Source organism: Rhinolophus sinicus, chromosome 1, assembly GCF_057876585.1.
Source record: "Rhinolophus sinicus isolate RSI-liver-muscle chromosome 1, RSI-T2T, whole genome shotgun sequence".
NCBI classification, from domain to species: domain Eukaryota; kingdom Metazoa; phylum Chordata; class Mammalia; order Chiroptera; family Rhinolophidae; genus Rhinolophus; species Rhinolophus sinicus.
Window position 1 is genome coordinate 212771424 of NC_142501.1, and position 16689 is coordinate 212788112.

General features: G+C 53.9%; 1 protein-coding gene across 2 annotated transcripts in view; it reads left to right on the forward strand.

Annotated features, from left to right (window-relative positions):
- HTRA3 (HtrA serine peptidase 3) overlaps positions 1-16471 on the forward strand; it is a 31476-nt gene extending 15005 nt beyond the window's left edge. Inside the window, exons 4-9 of one of the 2 annotated variants that reach the window (XM_019711538.3) lie at positions 384-578; positions 1255-1287; positions 3064-3178; positions 11186-11234; positions 12820-12915; positions 15338-16471. In XM_019711538.3, coding sequence (XP_019567097.2) covers positions 384-578; positions 1255-1287; positions 3064-3178; positions 11186-11234; positions 12820-12915; positions 15338-15503 — 654 coding nt within the window. In that variant the 3' untranslated portion in view covers positions 15504-16471. Of the gene's footprint in view, positions 1-383; positions 579-1254; positions 1288-3063; positions 3179-4037; positions 4795-11185; positions 11235-12819; positions 12916-15337 lie in introns of those variants that run through there. The other variant, XM_019711541.3, reaches the window with a different exon arrangement.
- Positions 16472-16689: the final 218 nt, after the last annotated feature.

Genomic DNA, 16689 nt, shown 5'->3' on the forward strand with positions numbered 1-16689 from the left:
TCTGGATCGTACGCATCAGGTTGTGTGTGGTACACTTTCGGGGTGCTGGTGTCCATAGCTTCTATCAGAGTTTCAGAGGAACCGTGACCATCAAACCAGCGGGCTCAATGGCCTCAGAGGCTGAGCCCAACTGTACCCTGTGCCCACTCTGGGAGACCTGTGGGCATTGGTGGGACTGAGCCTCTGCTTTGAGGATGCCAGCCTGGGTCCACCAAGGGTCAGCCGGAGGCGGGCCTGGCCTTAGTCTGCGTCAGCGATTTGCCTGGGCCTTTACCCTGACCGCCCTATCCAGCTGCTTCTGGGGCCACCCCACCAGGGGCCTGGCCTGACCTGGCTCTGGTCCCCACCAAAGGCATGCAGCTGAACCTCCCTCCCTCCCCCAGAAAAAGCTCCCGGCGCTGCTGCTGGGCCACTCGGCAGACCTGCGTCCCGGCGAGTTTGTGGTGGCCATCGGCAGCCCCTTCGCCCTGCAGAACACAGTGACCACGGGCATCGTGAGCACGGCCCAGAGGGATGGCCGGGAGCTGGGCCTGCGGGACTCGGACATGGACTACATCCAGACGGACGCCATCATCAACGTGAGTCCTCAGCCGTCTCTGCCGGGCCCGGCCCTGCCCCAGGACCCCACCCACCCCTCCACAGACTGTGCACTGCTAGAAAGCTCTTTCTTTCCATGACATGGGGCTCTGACTCCCGTGCTGCCAGGTCTGCCCTGGGAGTTAGAGGCTGCTGTGCTGCCTGGGGGCCGCCTTCAGGATGGAGGGCACAGCCACACCCCTGAAACGTCTGCCCAAAGTCCACGGTCAGCTTCATATCACGTCATCATCATCACCATCATTGTTGTTAGTATTATTGTTTGGATGGCGCCTGTGGCTCTCACAAAGCACGTTGCCCAGATGCCCCAGCGCCCGCCTGTCGGGGTTTGCCGTGGTTCGGGCATTCTCTGGAAATGTCAGTCCTGTAGGCGGCCTGTGCTGCCCAGGCCACGAGTGACAGAGACACCAAAGCAAGTCTGGAGTGAGCCTGGGAGGTTTGCACAGAGGGCACTGCCCAGCTCTGACTTGCTCAGCCACCCACGGGGCCTGTGTGGGCCCCGGCTTTCTTATCTGTGAGATGGGGGACCGTGACGAGGCCATTTGAAGCTGCTGGGGGATAAGGTGGCCACATGTCTCTGTGCTGTTGGAAAGGTCGTTGCAGGAAAGAGCTTCAGGAGCACTCTGGGCACAGCTAACACTATGTTTTCTTCCCCTGCAGTACGGGAACTCCGGGGGGCCGCTGGTGAACCTGGTAAGTGTCCCCTGAGCGGGGCCTCTACTTTTCTGGGGCTCTGCTCACATGTGGGGCACAGCCTTGAGGCAGGGATGGCACGCGGCATGCAGCCCTGGCACCTTCACGCCTGACAGTCAGGGATGTGGCTGGGCTGGAGGCCCAAGAGGACGTGACCCAAAGCACATGCTGCCCTGTGTCCCCTGCCCCCGCCTTGCTGGCAGCTGCCAGAGGAACAAGGATGACCCAAGAGCAGCAGCCAGGAAGGGGCCATGTGCCCCTCAGAGACCTGGGGCAGGGGAGACACTCGTGTCGGTCCCCCCTCTGGGCCTCCCTTTCCATGAGTTTATATGCAAGATGAGAGGGGTGCCCTCATTCCTTCTTGCTCCCCTCAGGTTACCCTCCCCCAGGTCTGTCCTACGCCCCCAGGTCAGGCCCATTCCCATCCCAGGTGAGATTTACAGAATAAATCAGGAAGTTCAGTTCAGAGTCCTGGGCCCTGATAATTGTCAGGTGCAGATGGGACCTCGGGGAGCTCCCATCGTGGGGAGGGGGGTCAGATGTGGACACACCTAAGCCTGATGTGAGGGGCAGGGAGAGACCGCTGGAGGGCCAGCGGCAGGAGGCCTTGCAGCTGATGTGGGACCAGGAAGGTCTTTCTGGAGGTGGGAGCATCTGACCTGGGCTGTGGAGACAGGGCTTGGTGGAGGGGACAGGCAGATGACAGATATTCCAGGGAGAGGGCACAGCACGAGAACGGGGGTGGGGGCCTCAGTCAGGTGCTGTTGCTGGAGAAGCAGAGTGGCAGGGATCAGACAATCGGATGGTGGAGGAGCCTGGGGGCCCCATGTCCTGACAAGGGTGGAGCTTCACCCTGCACCCCAAGAAGCCCTAAAGGCTTTCAGCAGGTCTGAGGCCATCACACTGGTGTTTGTCTATCCCCACTCGTGCGGTGCACTTTGGATTGGCCCTGTTTGCCCATCCCCGCCTCATGGAGACTGCTCCCGTCTCCATGTGGCGGGGGTGGGCAAACAGGGCCAATGAGAAACGGTCGATGACCTCTGCATCCGCCCACCTTGAGAGCTTCCAGGGGGCCAGGTGGGGAATGCCCTCAGGGGACCAGGCAGATGAAGCGGGCCTTGATCCAAAGCTCTGCCCCCAAAGGGGGCCCCTGGAGAACTGGCCAGGATATCACCCCTGAGATGGGCAGGAGCACAGGTCTGGGGGTGCATGCCAAGCTGTGGGGAGGAGGCTTCCCAGCAGTGTGGCGGTCCCCATTGGCCCATGGCAGGGGCAGATCCAGCCCACTCCACCAGCCTGGTGGGAGGGTCAGGAGGGGACAAGGCGGGAGGCCAGCTCCACAGGGACAAGAGAGTGAGGGATGCTGCCCTGGCCCCACTCACCCCCACCTGCTTCCGGAAGGAAGGGAAAGTGGGGCCCCACTCCCCACAGTCCCCATCACATCCTTCTCTTGGCTCTGGCCCCTCAGAATGCTGCCCGGGGGTGTCCTGGGTTAGTGGGCACTGCTTTGAGGGGCAGGCTGACAGCTTCCCGGGCCGATGGACTCCAGCGATGGAGGGGGAATCTGGTGTGGAGGAAAACAGGGTGGGGGGTGGGGTCCCTGACCCAATGTGAACCCCGAGTGCCCTCCCAGGACAGCTTCTGGGCTGCTGGGAGCTCCTCAGACAGGGCCGCTGCCAGCCAGGTCAGCTCTGGGCCCGGGCACGATGCTTTGCGGCTGAGGGCAGTGGCTGGTGGTGCTCCTGGAGTGACTGCCCGCTCTGATCTCCCCACCAGGACGGCGAGGTCATTGGCATCAACACGCTCAAGGTCGCCGCCGGCATCTCCTTCGCCATCCCCTCGGACCGCATAGCGCGCTTCCTCACGGAGTTCCAGGACAAGCACCTGAAAGGTAGAGAGCATGCCCAGGGGCTGGCAGAGGCCCGGGACGTGGGCCAGGGCTCAGGCTCACAGCCCAGCTGGGGCCACCCCAGCCCCTCCTTCAGTGCTGTATGCCCTGGCTCACTCCCGACCAGCTCCGAAGTCCTGAGTCCCTGGGGGCTCAGCCTCAGCCTCTTTCAGACCTCCCCCGCACCCCTCCTCGCTTCACGGCCACATTGACCTCTCACCTCTGCACACAGGTTGGAGATTTCTGATGGCAGTTCTCCCTCCAACTGCTTGGGTTCCCTGGGCTCCCCTTGTCTGGGCTGCTCCATCGTTAAGAGCCCAGTTCTTGCTTCCTTCCTTCCTTCCTTCCTTCCTTCCTTCCTTCCTTCCATGCATCCTTCCATCTCCTCACCCTTTCTTCCTTCCGTCCACCCATCCACCCTTCCTCTTTCAGCGCCGGCCATGCACACCGCCCGCTAGAGTGACCACTTCTCTAAGGGAGAGGAGCCCAGGCCCCTCATCTTAGCCTGCATCGCCTCACCCTGTCCACACAGGATGCCCAGCCCACCCTGCCCACTCCTAGGTGGCGTGAGTGTATCCATCTGGGAGAAGCCTTGACAAGGCACAGGCGACCCTCCCTCGTGAAGGCGTGCTAACGGCCGTCCTAAAGTCAGGGGTCACAGCCACTCTCCAGGGAGGGTCACACTTCCCTGATCTCAGCGCCTTTCCTGGCAGCCTCCACCTTCCCACCTCTTTTCATCCATCCCTAGTGAACCTTGTCCTCCCACCATTTTGCCTCCCATGTCCACCCCCTGGCAGAGCTGGCTAGACCTGACTCAGCTCTGATACTCATACCTTCAAATTGCTTCCGTATCTCCTCCCAGCCCTCTCGCCAGCCGCTCACTGAGAGCAGGGGGCCTCTGCATGCTTGCCCATCCTCCACCACTCCGCCAGCCGAGCACACAGAGCCCAGTACAGAAAAGACCGGTGCCGGGAGGACTGGTTACGTGAAGAACTGCTGTTGAGGACTCCGTTTGGCTCATCAGTAACCCTTGTGTGAAAATAGCCTGGAGCCAGGGCAGTGCCAGTCTTCCCTAAAAACGCTGAAGGCTTCTATTGGCCAGAGGGGCCGTCTAACCTCCTGAGCCCTTTTCCTCTTGGCTGCTAGGAAGCTCAGAACTTGACCCAGGGCTGTACCTTCGTACCTCACAGTCTTGGTCCTTTCTCTAATAAGTGGGCTTTTCCAGTGTAATTATCTCCTGCTCCAGGGGTCTTTGACTTTGGTCACCTTCCTGCAAATCGGCGGAGCTGCACTTTGCACAGATTGAGCTGTGAGGTGACTGTTTTGTTGGAAATGGGATGATAGCATCCTCTCCCTGCCTGCCTCTCTTCCTTTGCTCTCACAGACAGGAACCCACCAGGGGCCAGGTTCACCCCTTTGTTTTTCAGGGACTGTACCTGTCGGCACTGACCTCACCCCAGACCCTCCCAGATCTGTCCCCTCTCCCAGGACATGTGGACTAATTGAAGAGTCCACTAAATCTTAGCTGAATGACTGAATCTGTAATTTAAAATCCTTTTGAAGTTAGCTGGTGTTCACTTCTGCTTTTTTTTTTTAATAAAAATATCAAACTATCCAAACCCAGTTAATCTAAAGTTCTTTAACACAAACCATCTTTTTATTAAATCAAGGAAATATTAGTTAGGGTTCACTTTTTGTTCCCACCTAGGGGTTGGGGTGCAGAGGCCTCTGGGGACTTCAAGAGGCACCACCATGCTGGTTCCGGAGGGCAGTAGCGTTGCCTTGGCCTGTGGCCCCAGGGGGCCCTGGGGGCTGGCCAGCCTTAGGACGAGAGAGCACTCCCACGGGGGTGTTTGAGTTACTGGAGCTGGGCGGTTAGGGTGTCTGCCCCTCTGTAAACTGTGGGTGATGGCTCCTCAGTGGTCTGGGCTGGGGAGTGGCAATTCTCATTCATCTCCTGATGGGGTGGGATGGTCTCTGTGGCCTGGGAGCCGGGGAGAATTGCACAGAGGCATTGTGGGGGGACACTGGGAAGATGGGGTGCAAGTGCACGTTCCCTGGTCTCAAGATCACACGTGCCAGAGTATCCTTCTCAAACGGAGGAGGAAGCAGAGGAACCAGGAGCAGGCCCCCAGGGAGGGGTGAGCAGAGGAGCGACCTGCGTTGTGAGCCCGGTGGACCAGCGCTTTGATAGGTGCCCTGCCCGCCTCTCCCGTTGTCCCTTTTACAAGATGTCAGCGGCTTTAGTGTCCTTGATACCCAAGCGCAGTCTGGGCTCCTTCCCAGCCCTGCACCTGGGACGTGTTACCACCTCAGCTTTCTCATCTGCAAAGTGGGTCTAGGTCCAGGGGTAACAAATGTGAGTGCCTGCTGGTGCTGTGGACGCCAGCAGGGCTGTGAGTGCACACAGTCTCTGCCCCTTGAGCTTTCCTTCTAGCCGGGGAGGGGCCACAAAAGTGCAGATGAGTATTATGACGTCAGAGTAGTGATCCCTGGAGGCCAGCGGGGGCAGGGAGAGAGGGGCGCAGATGAGGGCATGGGGCCGTGGGCCCTCCTCGGGTACCGGGTACCGGCCTCGGGTGCTAGGTTCTATTCTAAGTGTTGTGGACCCACGGGAAGGAGTGGCAATGATTTAAAAGAACCCGCTGGCTGCCTGCGGGGAGTGCACTGCAGGGAGCTGAGAGCAGACAGATGCCAGGTGGTACCCGGGGGAGGCAGCCCTGGGCTGATGAGTGGTCGGGTCTTGGATCTGTTTTGAACTTGGAGCCCACCGAACTTGCTGGAAGGTGGGCTGTAGGATGTGAGTGAGGCGCTGGGGCCGACTGGACAAGGCCCTGGGAGCTGAGGGAATCTCCTGGGATGGGTGTCCTGGGGCAAATCAAGGATGAGCCCTGATCTCTCGCTGTTGGTTTTGGCTTTTTTTTTGAGGTCAGATTCACACCTTGTGCAATTAAGCGCTCTGTTAATTGTCAGGTGTAGTCCCCAGTGTGCAGTTCCCCGGCTTTAGTGCACTCAGCATGTCTGCAGTGTCCCCTCCCTTCAGTTCCAAGCTTCCTGGCCTTCCCAGAGGAGTACTCTGCACCCGAACTCCTCCCCCTCCCCACCCCCCACCCCACCTTGCCGCTGTTTTATTACCGCCCCCTGATGCTTGCCTCACCGTGGGGTCCAAAGTTGTTCCATGACACACTCAGAAAAAAAACGAATCTGCGACCTCCCTCCAGCCAAATTTCCAGGGCAGCGTGTCAGACACTCACCATTTAGGTGGTTTTCCACCTAATGACCTAGAAATTTCTGCTGACCTAGAAATTCAACCAGTCCGCCCTGCATGCCCCACTGGCCAGTGTTTCTGGGGAGCCTGTGTGTGCACTGGGCCTGTTGGCTCGGGGTGGGGACGAGGCTTCTCCCTCCCGAGGACTCTGATTTGACCCCAGGCTGCACTTCTGCCCCTTAGGGCACTGCTCAGGCACAAGCACGGCAAGCATAGGTGTCTTCCTCATTTGAAGCACGACCTTGGGTTTGAGTGAAGCTGACCAGTGGCCGGTACCCATTCAGGAGCAGGATGGAGGGCCAAGGACTCAGTCCCCAGGCCTTTCCCCTTTCCTCCAAGGACCGCACCCAGTCTTGTGGATGTAAATGCCATCTAGAGAGTGAGTCCCCCAAATTTACATCTACAGCTGGGCCCTCTCACCAAGCTCCAAACCCGGATGTACTGCTTGTCAGACATGTCCACTCCCTGTGCGCCCCTGTCCTCACGTCCACCTTCTCGGTTACGTCAGCTCCAACCTCTGGATTTCCCACAGCTGCACTCCACCCATCAGCCAGCTAGTTGGCCCTAGCATGGGGTCTGCCCCTCCTGCACCTGCCCTGTCACCGGCTCCAGTTCCACTGCCTGGTCCTGCCACCTGCGGCCTTCCTCTTGGTTGTTGCCTCCCCGCTGCTCCTGTGCCACTGCCCTTTCCCCCACAGACCCCTCCCCAGCCTGAGGACTCCTTTCAAAGTTCAGAACTCATCCCGTCTCTGCTTGACACTGATCGTGGCTCCACCTCCTTGGGAATAAACACTGACGTCTCCCTGGCAGCCAGACCCATCAGCCAGCCTGCCGCCCTCTCTGACCTCATCTCCCACCTGGTGCCATCCATCATTCTTCTTGGGTGAAATGTCTGTTTAAATATTTTGCCCATGTCAAAAATTGGGGTTGTTTGTGTTCTTATTAAGTTTTGAGAGTTCTTTACACGTGCTGGGTAGGAGCCCTTTATCAGATAAATGAATGCAAGTGTTTTCTCCTGTGGCTTGTCTTATTCTCTTAACTGTCTTTAGAGCTCAGAAGTTTGGTAAATGTTTATCAAGTCTGATTTACCGATTTCTTTTTTTACTGGATTATGCAGTGAATTATCGAAGAATTCTTGGCTGACTGAAGTTCAGAAGGATGTCTTCCCACATTTTCTTTTAGAAGTTTTATTTTCTGAGGGTTTAGATTTAGGACTACGATGCATTTTGAATTCAATTTTCTTTTTTAATAGTGCAAGTGTGGATCAGAGTTCTTTTTTTGCTTTGGATGTTCAATTGCTCCCGCACCATCTGTTATAAAAGACTATCCTTTCTCCACTGAATTGCCTTTGCAACTTTGTCAAAAATAAAACGAGCATATTCTGTCCTATTTGTCTGTTTATCCGTGCCAACCTCACACTGTCCTGATTATTGTGGTTTTATGTCTTGAAGTCAGGTCGTGTCAGTCCTCCAACTTTGTCCTTTGTCTTCAAAGTTGTTTTTGTTCTTCTAGAGCCTTCTTCACATTTCCATATGAATTTTAGAATCAGCTTGTCAAGTCCCACCCAAACCCCCCCCCACCCCCGCCGATATTTTCACTGGCGTTACATTGAATCTATCGTCAATTTGGGGAGAATTGTCATTCTGACAACATGGAATCTTCTGACCCTTGAACACAGACTCTCTCCCCATCATTTACATCTTCTTGGGGTTTCCCTAGGCAGTGTTTTCTAGTTCTCAGTGTACAGGTCTTAACTTTCATCAGATTTATTCCTAAGTATTTCATTATTTTGATGCTATAAGAAATGGTATATTTAAAATTTTTTCAATTTCTGATTGTTACTAAAATGTATGTTGGTCCTGCAACCTTGATAACTCTTGTAGCTTTTTTATAGATTCCATCCGATTTTCTGCATAGATGATTATGCAGTCTGTGAATAAAAGCAGTTTTACTTCTTCCTGTCCAGTCTGAATGCCTTTTTATTTTAATTGCCTGGCTAGACCCTCCCATAAATACTGAATAATGACGGTAAGAGTGGATATCTTGCCTCCTTCCTGATCTTAGGGCGAAATCTTCCACCTTTCACCATTAAATATGATGTTAATAAAGCTTTTGCATAGGAGGCCTTCATCAGATTGAAAAGAATTCCCTTTTATTTCTAGTTTTTATCATGAATAGATGCTAGATTTTGTCAGATGCTTTTCCTGCATCTTTTGAGATGATGGTTTTCCTTTTTGTAGTCTGTTAATGTGGTAAATTGCATTGGTTGATTTTTGAATGTTAAGCTTTCCTTGCCTTCCTGGGACAAACCTCACTTAGTCATGATGGATTCTCCTTTTGAGATATTGTTGAATTTGATTTGCTGTGGACAGTGAAGGATTTTCCACAACTGTCTGCACAAAGGATATTGACCTAGTTTTGTTTTCTGGTTTTGGCATCAGGAGAATGAAGTAAGCAGTTGGTTAGGAAGAACATTCCTCCTGCGTCTCCTCTAATCTCAGTTTCCTGCTATAACACGGCTTCTCCTCTCACACTTCCAGTCACCAATGTGCAGGGCTTCCCCATGCTGTGCCCTACAATTTAACTCGCAGCTGACACTGTCTGGAGATGCGTCAGCTCCCACAGGTGAAAAAGGCTCCATCCCACAAGACCGGCCCTGCCTTCAGATGCTAGTCACACGTTCAGCTTGTCCCCCATGCTTCTGACCAACTGGCTATACATCTCAGGTTCCCATGAACCCCTCCTGGAGTTTGATCATTTTCTAGAGGATCTCACAGAACTCAGGGAAACAGTTTACTCACTAGATCACTGGTTTATTATAGAAAGATACAACTCAGGAACAGCCTCCCAGAAGGCATGCAGAGGACAAGGTGTGGGGAAGCAGCATGGAGCTTCCGTGCCCTCTCCAGGCACACCACCCTCCCAGCACCTCCACGTGTGCACCAACCCGGAAGCTCTCAGAGGAACCGCCCTCAGGTTTCTACAAAGGCCTTGTTACATAGGCGTGGTTGGTTAAACCATTAGCCATTGGTGATTATTTCAACTTCCAACCCATCTCCCCTCCCCAGAGGTTGGTTTCCCTGGCAACCAGCCCCCATCCTTAGGTGCTTTCCAAAAGTCACCTCATTGACCTAAACTCAGATGTGGTTGAAAGGGACTTGTCGTGAATAACAAAAACCCATTTCTCCTTCACAGTTCTGGAGCTATTTCAGGAGCTGGGAGCAAAAGATGCCCCATAGCTCTTATCACTTAGGAAATCACAAAAGTTTTAGGATCTATGTGCTGGGAACCAGGAGCAAAGACCAAAATATACATTTCTTATTATAAATCACAACCTCACAGCAGTAGTCACTCATTTTCAGTTTTCTAGAGGAGTTTGTGTAGAATTGATATTATTTTTCCTTAAACGTTTGATAGAATTCTCCTATGAGACCATCTGGGCCTGCTGTTTCCTTGTGGGAAGACTTTTAACTACAATTTCAATTTCTTTAATAAATATAGGTCTAGTCAGATTATCTATTTCTTCCTGAGTGAGATTTGGTAGTTTGGAAATTTCAAGAAATTTGTCCATTTTATCTAAGTTGTCAGATTTGTTGGTATTCAGTTGTTCATAAGAGTCTCTTATTATCCTCTTAATACCTGTAGAATCTGTAGTAATGTCACCTTTCTCATTCCTGATATTAATAATTACATCTTTTGTCTTTTTTCCTGATTAGTTTAGCTAAAGGTTTATCAATTTTATTGCTCTCAAAGAATCAGTTTTTGCTTTCATTTATTTTCTCTATTGTATTTCTGTTTCCTGCTTCATTGACTCTACTGTTTATTATTTGCCTCCTTCCACTTATTTTGGGTTTCATTTTACTTTCTTTTCCTAGTTTTCATGGTGAGAGCTGCGGTCATTGATTTGAGAACTTTTCTGGTATCAGCACTTTAGTACTATCAATTTCCCTCTAAGTACTACTTTACCTACATCCCACAGACTTTGATACGTTGTATTTTCATTTTTATTTAGTTTACAATCCTTTTTAACATCCTTTTGGCTTCCTCTTTGAAGATGAGTTACTTAGAAGTGTGTTATTTAGTTTCCAAGTTGTTGGGAATCTTGTAGATATCTTTCTACCTCTGACTTCTAGTTTAATTTCACTGTGGTCAGAGAGCATACTTTTATGATATGAAATTTTAAAATTTACTGAGACTTATTTTATGGTCCCGAATATGTAAATGTTATTTCTGAGTCTAGGACACCAGCTAAATCACAAGCTAGAGCAGCTGGGGGGAAAGACGTGCCGCCTCAGAGGGTTGTGTGTACAATACTCCAACCAGAGGGCCTGGCACACAGTTAGTACTCACAGGGCACCGTGGATTAATATTATTATTTATGGGGAAGGCAGAGGGAGGTGATGAGTTCAGATCTGAGCAAGTTTGGGGAACCTGCAGGATGGAGGCTGGAGAGAAGAGCACCACTGGTCACTGGGGTTGGGTATGGAGCTCAGAGGGGGAACAGATGTTGGAGCTGATATGGTTGAATGGTGCCTGAGGGTGAGGGTAGTGGGAAGCCATCAGACTGAGCCAGGACATCTTTCAGCCTCAAGAGTAGCCAAGAGCTCTGGGCACCTGAGCGTATGTGGACCAGGCTGGCCCCAGTAGAATGGCTACTGCTGCTTTCTGCTCCTGTGGGTGAATTTCTGCCCCCACCCACCCCTCATGGTGGTTCTAACCAAGTCCTATAATGTTGTTTCCAGATTGGAAGAAACGTTTCATTGGCATACGGATGAGGACTATCACACCAAGGTGAGTGTCTGCAGGAAGCCGTCCCCTGCTGCCCTCCATTGTCGTCCCTCACCTCAGCCCTCCTCCTAGCCATGCCTGGCCACCTGCAGGTGCAAGCCAGATGCACTCAGGCTTCTGAGCCTCTGCTGAGACCAGTCCCTCTGCCTAGAATACCTTTCTCCTTTTTGCCTGATAGATTCCTTTGGTTCCCTCAGGACTTCATTCAAGTGCCCCCTCCTCCAGGAAGCCCCCTAGATTAGCGTCCTGTGGCTGCCATAACAAACTACCACAAACTTGGCTTAAAACAACAGAAATTCATTCTCTCACAGTTCTGAAAGCCAGAAGTCCACAGTCAGCAGGGCTGTGCTCCCACTGAAGACTCTTGGGGAGGGGGGAGTCCTTTGCCCCTCTCAGCTCCTGGTGACTCCAGGTGTTTCTTAGGTTATACCTGCATCACTCTGATCTCTGCCTCTGTCCTCACATGGCTTCCTTCTTTCTGTGTGTCCGTGTCTAATTCTCCATCTTCTTTTACTTGTAAAAACACCAGTCATTGGGTTTAGGACCCACCCTACGTCAGGATGATCTCATCTAGAGATCCTTAAGCAGTTACATCTGCAAAGACCCTATTTCCAAACAAGGTCACATTCTGAGGCTCTGAATGGAAGTGAATGTTAAGGGGCTGCTCAAGTGGGAGCACATGCCTCCCCGCCACGTGCGCAGCTGTGCTTCCCTCCTCAGCATTGCATTGGTCCCGTGGCGTCAGTATTGCCTGTTTGTGCCCCCACCTCACCAGGTCTACAACAGAGCGGGTGTCTGGGAATACTGAATGAGTGACATGAAGAAGGGGGTGGGGAAGAGGAGGGAGACAGAGGAAGTGAGCGCACTAGGGAGGGAGGAGAATGCAAAGTTAAGCTCGAGGATTTGAAGAAGGAAGAGGTCACTGCATTGGGGAGCTCTGGGAAGAACTAAGGCGTGCTCAATGGACCACACCCTCCAACCCAGGGAGCCCCCAAAATGATCGTTCTTCCTGTTTCAGCCACTGTTCATCTAGGGGGTAAATCTAAAGGCAATTTGTAATCAAGACCAATATACCAATTTATCTTTGACACGTGTTCTTTATTTGTCTCTTTCATCCATCCATCCATCCACCCATCCATCCACCCATCCATCCATCCATCCATCCGTCCAGTCTTCTATCCATTCCATGACTCACCACTCATCCCTTCTTCTATCCATCTATCCATTATTCCTTCCCTCCATCAATTCATCTATCCCTCCATCTTTCAACCATTCATTCCATCCTTCCTCCCATCCATCCATCCATCTGATCACCCATCCTTCTACCTTCCTTCTTTTCTCTCACCCCCACTCCCACCCCACCTCCCATCTATTCACCACCCTATCTCCACACTGCTCACCATGCGCCTTCTTGAGGAGCCCAGGTTGAGTGGGGGGCACAGACAAGAGCCAGTGAGAACCCAGATGGTCGGTGGCAAGACAGGCCAGTGTGGGCACCCAGGAGCCTCCTCGTCTGGCCTGGGTGGAGGGGCAGCTCTGCGCCTTCAGAGGCTCAGGGAAGGGCCTTCACCTGCAACTGTCTTTGCAGTTTGGTGGAAGAACTAAAGGCCAGCAACCCAGACTTCCCAGAGGTCGGCAGTGGGATTTATGTGCAAGAGGTTGTTCCAAATTCACCGTCTCAGAGGTAGGCTCCTCAGAGGGGGCGGGGGGACTGGATGGGAGGCCGTCAGACATCCTGGTGGGCCTGGGGCCTGGGCTGGGCCTGTTTCACTGACCTTGTGCTTCCGGGCAAGATGTGATGTGGAAGTGGCTGGTGGGATGCTGGCCTGTCCTGTCAGCCAGGGGCAGGCTGGAGAGATGAAGCATCTCTTAGAGCACTGGCCATGCCCTTCTGTGGCCTGAATGTCAGGCAGAGCGGTGAAGGCCCAGCCTAAGAAACAGCCTGACTCTCACCGGCCCAGTGGGCTGGCCTGGGTCTTTCTATTTCCTCATCTGCAAAATGGACATGACTCAGCCTACCCTTTCTATTCCGGGAGACTTTATCAAGGTCAAGTGCTGGGGAATGTTGAATGTTGCAATACCAGGAGCTGAGGCAAACACGTAGTGAGGTCGCTGCACATTTGCGTGGGTAATCCAGGCCCCTAGAAGGGCTCTGAGCAAGTCCCTTCCCCTCCTTGGGGCTTGGTCTCCACCAGTCCTGTCAGTGGTTTCTGAACTCATTCCGGGAGCTGGAGACAGTCCACCCTGGGGCCTGGGGCTGCTGCAAGGGGCAAGGGCAGGGTGTGGAGCGGAGAGAGGAGCCGGGCAGGCAGGCGTTCCGCCCTCACGGCGCCTTCAGCCAAACAGGGCCTCTTCTTTCCATTCTATGTACGGTGCTGCTCCAGGAGGCCGTACTGGAAGGCATGGGTCCCCCAGGTCCTCTGTAGTGACCACAGGTAGCACACATGCCCAGCCCGCAGCACGCCTGCAGTGAAATGGTTGAAATGTAGCTCCGTGATGCCAAAGGGTGACCACCCAAACTCAGACCCTTTATTCAGGGTTGCTGTGCTCTGCTGAATTCAGCAGGGCAGTTATGGAGAGTGGCCACGTGCCAGGCACCCTGAGAGCCAGACGGGTGAGATTGGTGGTGACTGACTGCCGATGACCAGGCTGCATCATGAGCTGGGCGCTTCACACGTGTCTCAGGTGCTCCTCACTGCAGCTCGGGAGGTATGGGCTACTGCTTTCACCCCACTTCACAGATGGGGAGACTGAGGCTTAGGGAAGTTAGCCCTCTGAGGCATGGATCCTGGTGCTGTGGCCCAGACATCTAACTACTATGCCTCCCAGCCTGGCCTGCCTGCCTTCCGGGTGGCGGTGAGGTCACAGCGAGTAGGATACAGAAGGCGGCTGGCCCGGCGAGCTCTGGGCCCTATGCCAAAGTCCATGTAAGAAATGTCCAAACCTGTAGAGAGTCTTTGTAAGAGTTAATCGGAGCCAAACAGATGCCGTCTGCCGGGAGCAAGTTCTCAAATGCTCCGGAGAATAATAGTTTCACAGTTTCTTCTATGCATTTGGAGTTAAGGAGGGAACAAGGAAGATGGCCTGGAGGTGGGACAGCAAGCCTGGGATTAGATTACGGGAGAGTTAAGGAGACTGTGCTGTCTTGAGGGTTAAGGCCCCGTTGGAGGGGTGTTACTTCCGGTGCTTCAAAGGTGTGTTAATCTAGATGCAGGAGAACAATGGACAGAACTGGTTTAAGACTTTTCACTACAGAAGTTAGAGGCTGGGGCGTGAGGACCCACCAGACCTGCCCAGTTAGGGATTTATGATCAGATTCCCCGTGAGGTCACCTTCTGTACAACCCCTTTTTCCGTCCACACGAAAGTCTTAGAAACTGCAGCAGCGTCAGAATCAATCGCCCGGACCTCACTGTAATTTGCAAAGCATGTCCCCACACAGGACTGCAGGTGTGGAAACTGAGGCTCAAAGAGGCCAAGTACCTGGCCCGAGGTGGCCCAGCTAGGAAGCTGCATCCAGATCTGGAACCCAGCCCTCCTGGTGTATGGAAGTAGATTGACAGAACATGGGTCCATCGTAGGACATTGGTTTTCATCTGGTGCAAGAGCCTTGCAGTCGGGGCTCTGATCTTACCTGTTGAAATGAATTTTCTTTTCTTTTTAAGATTTTACTGGGGAAGGGGAACAGGACTTTATTGGGGAACACTGTGTACTTCCAGGCTTTTTTTTTCCAAGTCAAGTTGTTGTCCTTTCAATCTTAGTTGTGGAGGGTTCTGTTCAGCTTCAAGTTGTCCTTTCAGTCTTAGTTGTGGAGGGCGCAGCTCAGCTCCAGGTCCAGTTGCCATTGCTAGTTGCAGGGGGCACTGCCCACCATCCCTTGTGGGAGTCGAGGAGTTGAACCAACAACCTTGTGGTTGAGAGCCCACTGGCCCATGTGGGAATCGAACCAGCAGCCTTCGGAGTTAGGAGCATGGAGCTCTAACCGCCTGAGCCACCGGGCCAGCCCTGAAATGAATTTTCTTAAACTGCTGCTCTTAGACCCAGTTGTGCCCTGACAGGGCCCAGGCCTGATGGGCTGCGGTGACCATGTGTCTCTTCTCTTGGCAGAGGGGGCATCCAAGATGGCGACATCATCGTCAAGGTCAACGGGCGCCCTCTGGCAGACTCGAGCGAGCTGCAGGAGGCGGTGCTGACGGAGTCCCCACTGCTGCTGGAGGTGCGGCGGGGGAATGACGACCTACTGTTCAACATCGCGCCTGAGGTGGTCCTGTGAGGTGAGGCCACCTCCCCCATCGCCGAGCACCGGAGCCTGCAGCTGAGGACAGGTGCCAGCCCACGGGCTCCACCCGGAGTCGCCGCCTCCCTTGCGGTCAGGACGAAGGACTGAAGTCGGTCCTCAGCAGAGCCAGGGGCCTCCTCCCGGCTGTCCAGGGACAAAGCCACAGTCTGGACTTGGCCAGGGGTCCGCCTGTCAGCCTTGGGAGCGTTGGCTCCTGCATCACGTACCCACGGGGGCGGCCCAGTGTCCCCCTTGTACAAAAGCTCCTGAGGGCCACCTTCCAAGTTCCCCGGATAATGTAAAATGATTCTGATACTTGAGAAGACTCCTCTATAGTCCCTGGAAGTCCACCATCTCTCCCACCTTCCTGCCTTTGCACCTGATACCTCTGTCTGAAATGCCCACTCTGCTTCTGCCCCACCCTCCCCTCACCGACTCTCACCTCGGGTGTCAGCTCCCGAGCCTCCTTGGGCCCCGTGTCAAATGACCAAGGCTGTCTGCCCCTGGAGGGCAGGCCACGTCTGATCCCCTGGGGAGCCAGGTGTGGCGGGCCTGGCCCCGAGCAGGTACCCAGGGATGTCCTCTGGCCACCTGGCTGAGCCCTGCAGCTGGAGGTGAGGTCCCCCTCCCCAGGCGGGAGAGAAGCTGGCAGGGAGCAGCCTGTGTCCACCCCCTCTGGAAGTCTGCTTGTCCTCTGGGGCGTGACTGTGCTGTGGTGGGCAGAGGAAGCTGGGACCTGCCGGGAGGAGGGGGCTGCAAGGACTGAGCCCCTTGGCCTCCCATGTGCTGTTCTGTGTGGAGCAGCCAACTCAGGGGCTGCCCTGTCTCAGCAGGAAGGACCCTCCTCTCAGCGGGGAGCCGTGCCTTGCGAGGTATATTTGTGAGCTTTGCTTTACAGTCGACCCCCCATGTTGCTTATACTGTGTTTCTCTACTGTATGGAAATTAAAGTTTACAAGCACATGGTCCTTAGCCAGCAGGGGCGTTTGGGGCACCCACCCCCACCGGCCACAGCTTCTCCTGGGACCCAGAGCCAACATCAGTAGGCATGAGCGACACCCAGCCACTCAGGACCCTGTTCCCCCACTTACCCTAACTTCGTGGTCTTGGGCAAGACACCTCCTTCCCACCTACCTTGGTGTTTCCCCTTGTACAGGATGGAAACTGAGACCACCAACCTC